This window comes from Canis lupus, chromosome 6 (genome assembly GCF_048164855.1).
Source record: "Canis lupus baileyi chromosome 6, mCanLup2.hap1, whole genome shotgun sequence".
Lineage (NCBI taxonomy): Eukaryota > Metazoa > Chordata > Mammalia > Carnivora > Canidae > Canis > Canis lupus.
Window position 1 is genome coordinate 24,876,797 of NC_132843.1, and position 13,477 is coordinate 24,890,273.

General features: G+C 34.2%; 1 protein-coding gene across 10 annotated transcripts in view; it reads right to left on the bottom strand.

Annotated features, from left to right (window-relative positions):
• Positions 1-13,477, bottom strand: part of CCDC178 (coiled-coil domain containing 178) — a 419,286-nt gene that overhangs the window by 242,395 nt on the left and 163,414 nt on the right. For all 10 annotated transcript variants that reach the window (XR_012032461.1, XR_012032460.1, XM_072829166.1 and 7 more), the window contains 2 exons: positions 9,430-9,575; positions 4,568-4,727 (listed from right to left, as the gene is read on the bottom strand). Coding sequence is in view for 8 of the 10 variants with exons in the window: in XM_072829166.1 (XP_072685267.1) it covers positions 4,568-4,727; positions 9,430-9,575 (306 nt within the window). In the remaining 2 variants the exon portion in view is untranslated. The remainder of the gene's footprint in view (positions 1-4,567; positions 4,728-9,429; positions 9,576-13,477) is intronic.

Below are 13,477 nucleotides of genomic sequence, written 5' to 3' on the forward strand. Positions count from 1 at the left end.
ATGCTAAAAGAAGAGAGGCTTCTTCCTTGTTTAATGGATCATGCTCTAAGCAAACATCCAAAATACATTAAATTTATATTTGGTAATCATTTATATCTATGCCACATCTTTCCCTTACATTCTAGAGTTACTCTCTCCTGATTTCTATGTACCTACAATCATTGCAGCACCGGGTCTGTGGAAAAACTTCAAATGTTCCCTATTATGAAATTAGTACTCTTTTGCTACCAGTCCTCAAATTAAAATGTTAATTCCTCAAAGAGCCATAGATTTGACAAGTTGTTTTTAAAAAGCAATATGATGAATCTAATTAGTATTATTGCATGTGACTGATGCTTACTCCTATCCATATTGTTAAAAATATTATGCAAACCATGTTCCTAATTTTTTAAAATTCCATATTATTTTAAGATCTTTTGGTGGCAAGAAAATAGCACTAGGGCAAATTATTCTTGCCTAGGAGGTTCACTGGTCAGTTCTTCTAAATGTTTCCAGGTTTTCACATATTCATTTCTCACTATTAAGACCACAGAATATGTAATGTTTTTAATTTTATTTTAATCATACCTAATATATCAAGTCAGTGGGCCAACGACACAATTTATTGTATGTAACTTGTGCATTGTTACTATATTCAAGTTTGTTTTTCACATCTTCCATCTTTCTACTGATTGCATCTTTAAAATTGAGGCTAACATTTTGGTCATCCAACAAATGTTGGATGTCAAAATGTTGAGTGCCCTAAACATAGTATTCATAAGCTAGTTGTGTGAGTGAAGAAGTGATGAGTGGACAATAGGAGAATAATTTTTAAAATTTTAATAATCTTTGAAATTAGTTCAGAGATTAAATTTGTTTCTGATTTTTACTATTGCTGTACCTGGCTGTCTAATGAGGCAGTGAATCACTACCTCTGTATTAAGCTAGGAATTTTCCACATGAAAGGGTCAAGATATGATTTAATAGCTAAGTATGAGACTGTTATAAGTATTGCCTGAGAGTAAAAGATATGAAGCAAAATAAAAACGAATAAACTCTATGAAGTATTGGGAGACTGTCTTTTAGAACTCAATTTGGAAATTGTTTCATCTGCCAAAGATCCAATGTAATCTATTATGCTCTTCTCATATCATATCCTAAGTTCTAGAAAGGAGAACAAGGTTTTAGAAAGAGTACTAGAGAAAGGCACTGACATAGAAAAGCAATGGAACTTCTAGGGAAGGCTAATAATAAATTAAAATTAAATATTAAAATACCTGAAACTCTGGTTTTGTTGGGATCTTTCCAGTACCAAAATGAAGATCAGTAGCTAGAGCTATAGTACTTTGATGAATACGCTATATTTAAATTTTAAACTTAATTGCATTTGCAAATTATAGGTAGTTAATAAAAACATTTAACATTTAAAAAATCTTTCATTTAAAGATATCTGATATGGAACTACCTACCAAAAAAGGTTGATTTTAACTCCAGAACCACATTGCATGCTATCTAAAGTTTTTATGTATTTTTTCTTAAGCCATTTTATTGGCTGTTTGTATTTCTAATTCTATGTCATGTCTTCTTACATCCCCAGTTAATTGTACTGTGGCCTTTATAGACTTTTATTAAACAATTCCTTCAGATTATCCATAATTGTGATCAATTCTTTTGCCCCCAGGGGACAGCCCAGATTAGTAATACCACATTTATAATGATGTCTAATGATACTTGTTTCTTTATGGGAATGCTTCATATTACATACATACTTACAAATTTTTATCTCATCCAATTTCTAAACACGGATGAGACTCGTTTTCTATGAAAAATCACATTGCCTTTCTACTATTTAATGCCAATAACTGATCATAATCATAAATAGTGTCACTAATAATGAGATATATCAATTTCTAAACTGTGCATGTTCAAGCTGTATGCTTCTGGTCACAGAGAGTAAATGTATAACAAAGAGCTATCCAAGAGCTGCCAAGAGACAATTTCAAATAGATTAAAGGTTACTTGAGAAGTATTATTCAGATATTTAGCAGAATCCTTAATTGCTAGAAAGCAATAGACAATTCAATCATTTTCATCTAGAGGGAACAGACTGGAGGGCTAATTTCTCACGTATTATCAAGGAGAGAGAGAGAGAATGAGAAAGGGAAAAAAGGGAGAGATTCAGTTTTTGCATGCAACATGAGTATTCAACTAAAGTATCAGGGGGGCACAATATGGAAACTATCTGTGAAATGCTCCTGCTTTCAGGCATTATCATGCATGTGGACAGCAAAATTACCAAAAAAAGCATATGTTCATCCATTTATTCATTCAGTCATTCAATGAGTATTCACTCAGTGCCTCCCTTGTGCCAGGCATAGTTCTAACCTTTTAGGATACAGAGAAGAATGTGACAGAAAATCTCCTGTCCACACTCACAATACATTAGTATTGCAAGATACAGGCAGACAACAAACAAGTAAAAACAAATGAACAAAACAAGTTCAGACAGAGACTGGTACTAAAGACAAAACAGAAAGCCATGTGATGAGACAAGTGGCTGGAGGTAGGTACATTTCAGAATGGAAGGCAGAGACAAAATTCTGGCTGGAAAAAATACAAATCTCCATTTCTGAGAGGATAGTTATACAGGATTTTTTCTTTGTCTCTCTCCTGCTGACCATATTTTGCCATTTCACTAATTATTATTGTTTCATTAAAGTGCTGAAATGCCAGTCAATAAATGATTATTGAGATCCCACTGTGTTCTCAGCACCAGTACGATTGGAAAATGTGGTTGAATTCAAACAGCTAATTCTACTGCTGTGATAAAATATGAGGTAGAGAATGATGTTTAAATCAGTAAATAACTTAAGCCTTCTCTTTTTTGAGGGGTGCATTTGAGTCTAAACCTCCCCAGTTCGTCCATATATCACAAATCTTGAGATTTTTGCTCTCAATGATTCAGGAACTTCTGCAGGAGAAGGCATCATTTATTTCCACTAGATGGCACCAATTATTTTCATATTTTTTAGGGCCCCCACCCCCACAAATACCCTTTTTGTATGTAATGGCCATATTTAAAATGTTAGAATATTAGTTAACACTATTATTTAAAAATTGGTTTTTTTATTAATACTTTTCTATAGAAGGATCACAGAAATAGCACTAAAAATGCTGTTAATTAACCAACATACGTGTTTAATGTATATTTGCTCCAATTTTAAAAAATGAATCAATGTCTTTGAAAATGAAAAAAAGGACAATAGTAATTGAGTATATGAATATATATAATAGTTGAATATATAAATATCAAAATCAAAAAAGCTTATAAAAGTATATTATGTTATTACATATATCTTTAAAGGTTTTGCAGAAAATAGTTTTAATAAGATGTAGCAGAATTCTTTATTTTTTAGGAGTAATTTCCCATTGTATCTCTCAAGAATAAGCAATTTTAATATATATATACTGAAAACACCATAGTATTCATTATTACAATTAAATGTAACAAAAACTAATCCAAAATATAAAACAAGGATAGGAATCACTTAACTAAATATATATCATTTACTCATGTTCTATAAGAAATTTAATATGTATAGCTTTATAAAACTTAAACTTCAAATCTAAAAAATATTACGATTTCTGTTTCTAACTAGCAGGTTTACAGTGCAATTAAAACCCATGCAAAAATTTTCTACAGGAAAAGATCATGAAATATTCTTTTAAAAGGAGTTGATAAACATTTAGAGTGTGTTTATTCAGAAACAAAATTTTACTATTCTTATATCTCCCACTAAAAACATAAAAGTGGGTCTGGAATAAACATACTTCTAAACCAGTAGACTTCAAAATAAACAAGTATAGAAGGTCTCTGACAATGGTTCCACTCATGAATTTTAAAATTTTATGACGCAAAAGCTATATGCATTCAGTACTTCAAATTTTGAATTTTTATTGTTTCCCAGCCTAGTAGTATGGGGTAGGATACTCTCCCACGATGTTGGGCAGTGGCAGTAAACCTCAGCCTGAAGTCAGCCGTGGTGTGATCATGAGGGTAAACAACTGATACACTTAAAACCATCCTGTACCCACACTATTCTGTTTTTCACTTTCAGCTCAGTAGTCAATAAATTATATGAAATATTCAACACTTTATTATAATATAGGCTTTGTGTTAGATGATTTTGCCCAACAGCAGGCTAATGTAAGTGTTCTGAGCACATTTAGGGTAGGCTAGGCTAAGCTATGATGCTGGGTATGTTAAGTATATTAAATGCATTTTGACAATATTTTCAACTCCCAATTAGTTTACTGGAATATAACTTCCTCACAAGTCAAGGAAGGTCTGTAACAACAAAATGAGAGTGCATGTAAGATGCACCAAAAAGTACAATATAGTGTGTGAAGACTATATTTACTTATAAGAAAAAATAAGAAGTGACATGCTTATTATGCTAAGAGATTTACTTTTAAAATTTAAACATCTTTGCTACTTTAAGATGAAAAATGGGTGCCTCAAACTAGCTGCTAATTGCACTATCACTGTATTTCTTTCATTCTAAGACAGGCCAAAAATAATACTCACTTTAATATCTGCCAGAGTTTTTTGCCTCATGGTAATGAGTGTTCGATACCTCTGTTCTTCCTCATAAAGTCTCTCTTCATAGATTTTTTTCTCACTTACAAGATGATCAAACACAGCTTGAGCATGTTCCTTTTTGTATCTCATAGTTACAAATTGGTTCCTACAAAGAAACAAATGTATTTGCCACTAATCAATTCCTATTTTATTTTTTAAAATACATTTGTGATACATTTTAAAAGAGCCAATATTGCAAAGTCTTAGAACTGAAGGGTTTGGGAAAAATTCCCTAATCCTTTCTATAGATCTACCTCCACAGAGCTACTTCTAAATGATCCAGTTGGAAGGAAATCTCTGGAGAAATTTAGTATATTCTCTTGGTTGCCTACCCAGCATGTTTCTATTTTGTTGTCATTCCAAAAGAACCCCTCCTCCATGCAGCATATAACACCAACAATACATTCTAAATAGGTTAAACCAACTAGCAAGTGGCTAATTATTTAGGAGTGAACATACATATTAATTTAGCCTAATAAGATGAAAGACAAGGACCTAATTCTATGTAGAAAAGGCTCAACATCTACTAAATGTGAAGGTCATGTTTTCAAGCTTTATATCAATGGACATAGTGGAAAGAGAAAAAAATGAGTACCTAATGTTGAGCTGCTAAATCAACCAGCTCTGCAGCTTACTCTACCCAAGAGCCCCTATTATATAAGATGACACATTTCCCTACTGTTTAGTTCAAGCTGTTGTGTTAATATTTGTTTATGTGTGCATGTGCATGTGTGTGTATATTTTGGCATCTGTAACTAAGTATATTCTGACACAGAGGTTAAATGATTTTTATTTAAATAAGGAACAACACAGGTAGAAAAAAAAATCAAAAAGTGGTTAAAACAACACTGAAAACAAATACACTTAAGAAATAATTGCCAGAGTTGATCACTAACACAGAATGCAGAATAAATAGAGCTGCAAAAGCTCACCACAGTTTTATGTTACCCATATTTGTTTTTATCTTTGCTGGTATAGAAAAGTGAATCATTTGCAGTTAGCTAAAAAGGCAGCAGGACTAAAGTTTTCGAGGAGCTGAAATGTTAAAGTGCTTTGAATATAATATCTCATTTAATACAACAACCTTATAAAAGAATAATAATTACAGTGATTTACAGATGAGGAAACTAAACTTCACCATGATTAGCTTATATAAGCCCACTAGTAAATACAGAACCAGAATGCCAGTCCAGTTTTGTCTTACTCTGTTTGATTCAGCAGCTCAACACTAAATAATCTTTTTTTTTCAAAGGACGGCTACCACTTTTTTTTTTTTAAGATTTTATTTATTCACTCATGAGAGACACACAGAGAGGCAGAGACACAGGCAGAGGGAGAAGCAGGCTCCATCCAGGAAGCCCGACGTGGGACTCAAACCCAGGTCCCCAGGATCACGCCCTGGGCCAAAGGCAACACTAAACCGCTGAGCCACCTGGGCTGCCCTCTCTTTCTCTACTATAGCTGTTACCAGAAATTTGAAATTTGAGAACAACTCTTTTGTTCACATTTTTAGATGTGAGCCTCTCCTTTCAAATAGAACAAGGTCAAAAACTAAAAGACAACCTATAGAATGGGAGAAGATATTTGCCAATGACATATCAGATAAAGGGCTAGTATCCAAGATCTATAAAAAATATTAAATTTATTAAACTCAACAGCAAAGAAACAATCCAATCATGAAATGGGCAAAAGACATGAACAGAAATCTCACAGAGGAAGACATAGACATGGCCAACAAGCACTTGAGAAAATGCTCCACATCACTGGCCATCAGGGAAATACAAATCAAAACCACAATGAGATACCACCTTACACCAGTGAGAATGGTGATAATTAACAAGACAGGAAATAACAAATGTTGGAGAGGCTGTGGAGAAAGGGGAACCCTCTTGCACTGTTGGTGGGAATGTGAACTGTTGCAGCCACTCTGGAAAACTGTGTGGAGGTTCCTCAAAATGTTAAAAACAGAACTACCCTAAGACCCAGCAATTGAACTGTTGGGGATTTACCCCAAAGATACAGATGCCGGGAAACGCTGGGAAACCTGCACCCCAATGTTCACAGCAGCAATGTCCACAATAGCCAAACTGTGGAAGGAGCCTCGGTGTCCATCGAAAGATGAATGGATAAAGAAGCTGTGGTCTATGTATACAATGGAATATTACTCAGCCATTAGAAACGACAAATACCCACCATTTGCTTTGATGTGGATGGTACTGGAGGGTATTATGCTGAGTGAAGTAAGTCAATCGAAGAAGGACAAACATTATATAGTCTCATTCATTTGAGGAATATAAAAAATAGTGAAAGGGAATAAAGGGAAAGGAGAGAAAATGAGTGGGAAATATCAGTGAGGGTGACAGAACATGAGAGACTCCTAACTCTGGGAAATGAACAAGGGGTAGGGGAATGGAGGTGGGCGGGGGGTAGGGGTGACTGGCTGATGGGCACTGAGGGGAGCACTTGACGATGAGCACTGGGTGTTATGCTATATGTTGGCAAATCGAACTCCAATAAAAAATATACAAATAAAATAAAATAAAAATTCTAAAAACAAAACAACAACAACAAAAAAAACCCAAACCAAAAACAAATAGAATAAGGTCTTCCCTTTAATCTGTGTTGCCCATGTTTTTTCCACTTCATCACTCATATCAAAACATCCAAAATTCTTATGCGGTATCCTATATAGATATTCACTAGTATCAATATTAGGAAACCTGGAAACCATGAAATTCACATGGGGAAGAGCTGGTGTGGCCAGAGCCAAAAAAGTTGCTCATAGTTGCTCCCTGCTATCATTGTATCTTGACCACATATATTTTGTTCACTATGCTAAGCATTTTGATATTGGATTACATTCAATACTGCATTTTTATTAGTTAATTATATATATGTACCCACATATACATTATATAGACTATATATGCATATCTCTGCATGAAAATAGTGTTTCCAAAAAAAAAAAAAAAGAAAAGAAAAGAAAATAGCGTTTCCTTTCTCATAGTGATAAAAAGAAAAAATTCTGAAGTCCTATGGGTCAGGGTTTAAATTCTTTTACAATTGTAAAAATTAGAGTCAAGAACAGCTATTATTCTGAACCCCACATTTTAATAGTTTTGTATATGTAAGTTTGTATTTCTAAAATTATCTTTAGATACTTGAAGTTACACCTTCCCATTTGTTGTTTCTGTCCTTGTTGGTGTCTGGCACTAGATGCACTCTCAATAAATAATGATTAACTTGATACAATCACCTATTGAAAATACCAGTAGATTATTTGCAATAATCTTCCTTTCCAATTCTCATTTAGGAAGTCCATGTGCACAGTTGCAAAAGTACACACTTTGGAACAAGATGGACCTAAATTGGAGCTGGTTCTACCACTGATTAGCTGTACAATGACAATCACTTAATTTCCCTGAGCTTGTATTTCCTCAGTATTCATATGAGAATGTTATTACATAATTTAAAATTTTGCTGTGAGAATTGGATAAGATAAGGTACACAGATTGCCCACAAGGTGCTTGGTACATTAGGAAGTCAATCAACGGTAACTTTAAATATTATTTGACATTATCCATCATCATTGTTAATTAAAAGATCTATAAACATTGTCACAGCATCAGCTATTCTTTTTCTCTTTTTCCTGTGAGAAGGCAGTTTTGTCAAGTTGGGAGAGGGAACTGATTCACTGGGACACGATAACCACTCTTGTTCCAAAGGCAATATAATCTAGCCACAGAATAGAAGAAAATATTAGAACTGAAATGATAAGAATTCTGAAGAAAAGAAATTCACTAGCTCCTAAACGAAATCTTTATAAGTTTAGTGTGAATTATATAATCTTAGATTTATACCACTGAATCTCAAAATATTCTTACAGATGTTAAATAACATGAATAAATATCTTTCGAAGTAAACATAATTCCTTGTTATTTACATGATACACTGAATATGATTTTGTGTTTTTTAGATAAAGTTGTATGATCATTTGAACATAAGTTTTTACCCTATAGTAGTAACAGCTAAATAAATCCTTATTGAGTGCACTGACTTCATTTTATCATAGTGTAAGATAATCAAGTTGCGCATAACTGTTTTTCTGGCATTTTATCCCTCAAGTGCTATGATTTTGCTAATGCTGTGTTAGCCTTATTTAAATCAAACTATAATTCCTAAATGTGAACACTGCATATCTTCCAGAAGTCCTTCAAGCTCTGTTCTCAATGTATTACAAAATAGAGAATAAGAACCAAAAAGGGGGCACCTGAGTGGCTCAGTGGTTGAGCATCTAGATGCCTTTGGCTCAGGTCATGATCCCAGGATCCTGGATTCGAGTCCCACATCAGGCTCCCTACAGGGAGCCTGCTTTTCTCTCTGCTCTCCTCTGTGTCTCTCATGAATAAATAAATACAATCTTTAAAAAAAAAAAAAAGAACCAAAAAGCCATAAAGGAAGAGTATGTAAATTCTAAGTGAGGGTTTATGGAGAGTGAAAAACCTTACTAACCCTTGTCAGGTATGCCCCTGGCTAATAAAGAAACTGAATAAGAGGTTTCTGAAGACAATAAATATGAACAAATTACATGAGCTTTTGCAGACTATTTCTAAAGGCTTACTTCAAAACTTACTAAAAAGGTTGGGTGAAAAACTATGTATTATTAACCATGTCATGTGAGTGAGAAATACTGAAATTAGTGGGAACAATTAAGAATAAACCTTAAAGAAATTTGGTCTTATTTCTTTTATAGATAATACGTTGAACATCTAATATTTTAATTACTTTGATAAAATTTAAGTACCTACTTTAAACTCTCAAGTGTCTGAGCAAAAATATCCTTTTCTTTCTCTTTTTCTTTTAAGTTCTTATTCAATTGAACTATTTTTGCATGATAAATCATTGTTTTACTTTTAGTGGTCTCTATTTCTTTGAAAATTATTGAGCGTTTTTCCTGAAAAATAAATTCAAAGATGTTTTATTATAAATACTAGAATTTTCAAATCCTTGCAATTTAAGGACATAATTACATTTGGCCATGTGAATAATAAAAAAGCAAATAGTATCTTCTTATCAGTGTAAGTAACAACTTAGGTTTATGTTCTTTCTCTTCTCCATAGTTACATCTGATAAGATCTCCTAAAAGATTACGTACAACTAACTATATAGTTAGTCTCTCTCCTTAGTCTCCCTTTTCTCCTTCTCCTCTGCGCTGTCTCCCCCTTCACATACCCCAATACATGCACATCTTAAAGGCATGTCCTTTCAAAATAAACATGTGGTTGCTGTGTTTCAAACTTGTACATTGAAGGTGGGCAAGGATATACATTGTCCTGATTTTTCAAACAAAAGAAGTTGACGTTTAATACCAATACACTTTTCCAAGGCTGGCCTGTACAATTCCAGACCGAAGATTTGATTTTGCATCTATTTTTTGCATGATCCCTTCATGACTGTTGATATTTATATTGACTGAATAATTTACTGACTGGATGACTGACTTACTGAATGTTGTTCCCCACTTCTGGCATTGCTTCTAATTAGTACTACTCTCCCAGCTGATTTCAGATCTCAACTGCTCTCTCTGCTCCCATTTTCTTCCCTTTTCCCCCATTTGCTCCCTTATTCTTTCACTACTCTTATAGACTTTACTAAGAAAGGCTAATCTTTTATATTTATTTTTTATAAAAATCTCCTAGGGCAGCCCTGGTGGCTCAGCGGTTTAGCACCGCCTTCAGCCCAGGGCATGATCCTGGACACCTGGGATCGTGTCCCGCATCGGGTTCACTGCATGGAGCCTGCTGCTTTTCCCTCTGCCTGTGTCTCTCTCTGCCTCTCTTTCTCTCGCTGTCTCTCATGAATAAATAAATAAATCTAAAAAAAAAATCTGTCTATGACTTTCAACACTGGATACTCTATTTGGATTTTCATACCCTCCGTTTCTTTCTTTTTCTGAAAGTTCTGGAATCAGTCTACTGATAAATGAAAATTGTGGGTTTGTTTTTGTTTGTTTTTAATACCTGAGTGTAGCTGAAAGATGGCTGACTAAGATCCTTCAATGTGACCAGTCTGCTGGTTATATTATATAATATAACTGCTGGTTATATTATATTATTACTGAGAGAAAAGTCAACACCCCCTAAAAAGTGTGAAGATGTACAAGTATGGAATAAAGTAAGTAGGTAGGAGTTAAAGAAGATAGGCAACTCTGAGTACAGCAATGCTATCACTAAACTTGACTTTTGAGTCAGATTCCATAATTCACACCTTAATCTTGAATGAAGATCTCACAGAAAACTGAGAAGACCTCAGAAGCAATGGTATCAACAACTTAGAGCATACCTGCCAATTCAGTGGTGCTGAATCTGGTGTCAGAAGACTCTATACTAAAGGAAAGAAAGAGACACACACTTCCTGCAGACAGGAATGAAAAGCAAAAAAAAAAAAAAAAATGGCATTTTGGAACTGTAATAGGTACCATCAGTGAGTTCCGATAAATATGGATAGCATATCCCCTTCCATGGCATCAAAAATAACAGAAACTTCACTATAATGAGATGAGTCTAAAGAGAAGCTGTTAAATGTTGCATGTCAATCAGGAGTACAAATATACACGTCTCTATTGAGTAAAAGTTTGGGGACCTCCCCTGCCAGAGCCATTTGTAAGTCTTTTGATAAATGCTGAAATGCCACCAGAGCAAATGGGAAGAAAGGCATAAAACAGTACTTTTATAATCGGCAACTATTTGGCTTATTTTTTCTCTAGCCTGGGGGACACAGGCTTCAATAATTTGAAGGCTTTCCAAACCAAGAATACTTTCATGTCCAGACCTGAAAGAGTCTAAAAATCTGAATTAGCAGTTAATTAATGTTTTAGTATACATTTTCCATCATTTCCTTATCTTCAAAACTTTTAAGTCACATATTTAAAAAAATCTAGGTAATACAGATTATATTCAGATTCTGAATGATTTATTTCAAATTATATTTTTAATTTTTATTTAAGATTTAATATATTTATTTTTATTATCTAAATAAGTTTAGAATCTATGCCTAAGATTTAAATTAGGATTAAAAATAGTAAAAATTCAGTAATTCATGTTTAGCTTGGCCCATGATTGAAATGCTTAGCCACAGTAAAAGATAAAAGTATCTGTCGTAAAAATTATTTGTCTTAAATTCTTAGAAGACAGAAATGGGGCCTACAGCATGGCTTGTACATCTATCAGCATAAAAACTGTTAGTAAATTCTATTAATGATGTTTAACATTATAACAGTTTGGGGTTCAACAGTATGGTGCATGAGGCATTTCTTCATCTGTGTATCACCCATCTCACTAGAGTCATCTCTTTTCACTCTTATAATAGGTGCCCTGCTCTCTGGTCATACCAAACTACCTGCAATTCCACAAACACATAGCAATATTCCATGATATCTTTGGTTTGCAAAAAGTATGCACATGTCCAAGCTAGGGGAGAGGGGCAGAAGAAGAGGGAGATAGAGAATCTCAAGTTGGCTCTATGCCCCACACAGAGCCTGATGTGGGGCTCGATCTCAAAACCCTGAGATCATGACCTGAGCTGAGATCAAGAGTCAGAGGCTTAAACGACTGACCCACCTAGGTGGCCCTACGCTTGTTCTTGTGGCTAGTGGTAGAGTATAGACAAATTGCATTTATTCTATAATTATCATTCTACTCTTATTGTGATTTTCCCTCTTTATTCATTTTTCATTACTTGTATTTTATAAATAAATTATATACCTCATCTAAATTTTATTTTACTTTTTTAAAGATTTTATTTATTTATTCGTGAGAGACACAGAGAGAGAGAGAGAGAGGCAGAGACATAGGCAGAGGGAGAAGCAGCCTCCTTGCAGGGAGCCCGATGTGGGACTCAATCCTAGGACTCCAGGATCACGCCCTGAGCAGAACGCAGGCGCCAAACTGCTGAGCCACCCAGGGATCCCCTATCATCTAAATTTTAAAACAAAATTTTATGCAAAATAGCATTCTTTCTCTTACTAATATATAATTATGTCTCTTTTAATTTTTTTTAAATGTTTATTTATTTATGATAGTCACAGAGAGAGAAAGAGAGAGAGGCAGAAACACAGGCAGAGGGGAAAGCAGGCTCCATGCACCAGGAGCCCGACGTGGGATTCGATCCCGGGTCTTCAGGATCGCGCCCTGGGCCAAAGGCAGGCACCAAACCCCTGCGCCACCCAGGGATCCCTCTTTTAATTTTTTCCGTGGCTGTTTTTATCTTCTTTTTCTCCTTATAGATATGCTAAGTACTTTAAGTTTTTCTCACCAAAATAATTTATTGGTAACACTAAAGTATTACCTTGGCCTGTTCCATAAATTTTCCTGTAGTTTATCATCAGTCATTTATCAATAATTTATGCTTCTAAAACAACACAGAAACAAATAATAATGAAAAATATAATTCAAAAAGTATTTCAAGTAATCTGTTCTCTTTTTGCACTATTTTTTTGTTATTGAGTCTGATTTTGCTTCATTGTATCCAACGAAAGTAACCTGTATGATCTCACCAGAATAATGGAATGGTTAAGAGCACAGACTCTAATGCCAGTGCCAGATTTAGTGAATCTCAACTCCACCATTAACGAACTGTGTGAAACTGAACAAATTAATTCAAAAACAAGGCATTAGATTCTTCAACTGTAGAATGGGGATAATAATATTACAATCTCCATAGAGTAATTATGAAGTTGAAATGAGTTAATATGTCTGAGCACTTAAAATAATGTCTCGTATATAGAGAACATGCAAAATATCAGTATCTGTTCCTGTTATTATTTTCCTTGATAATTTTTATATTTTTTCTGTGGCC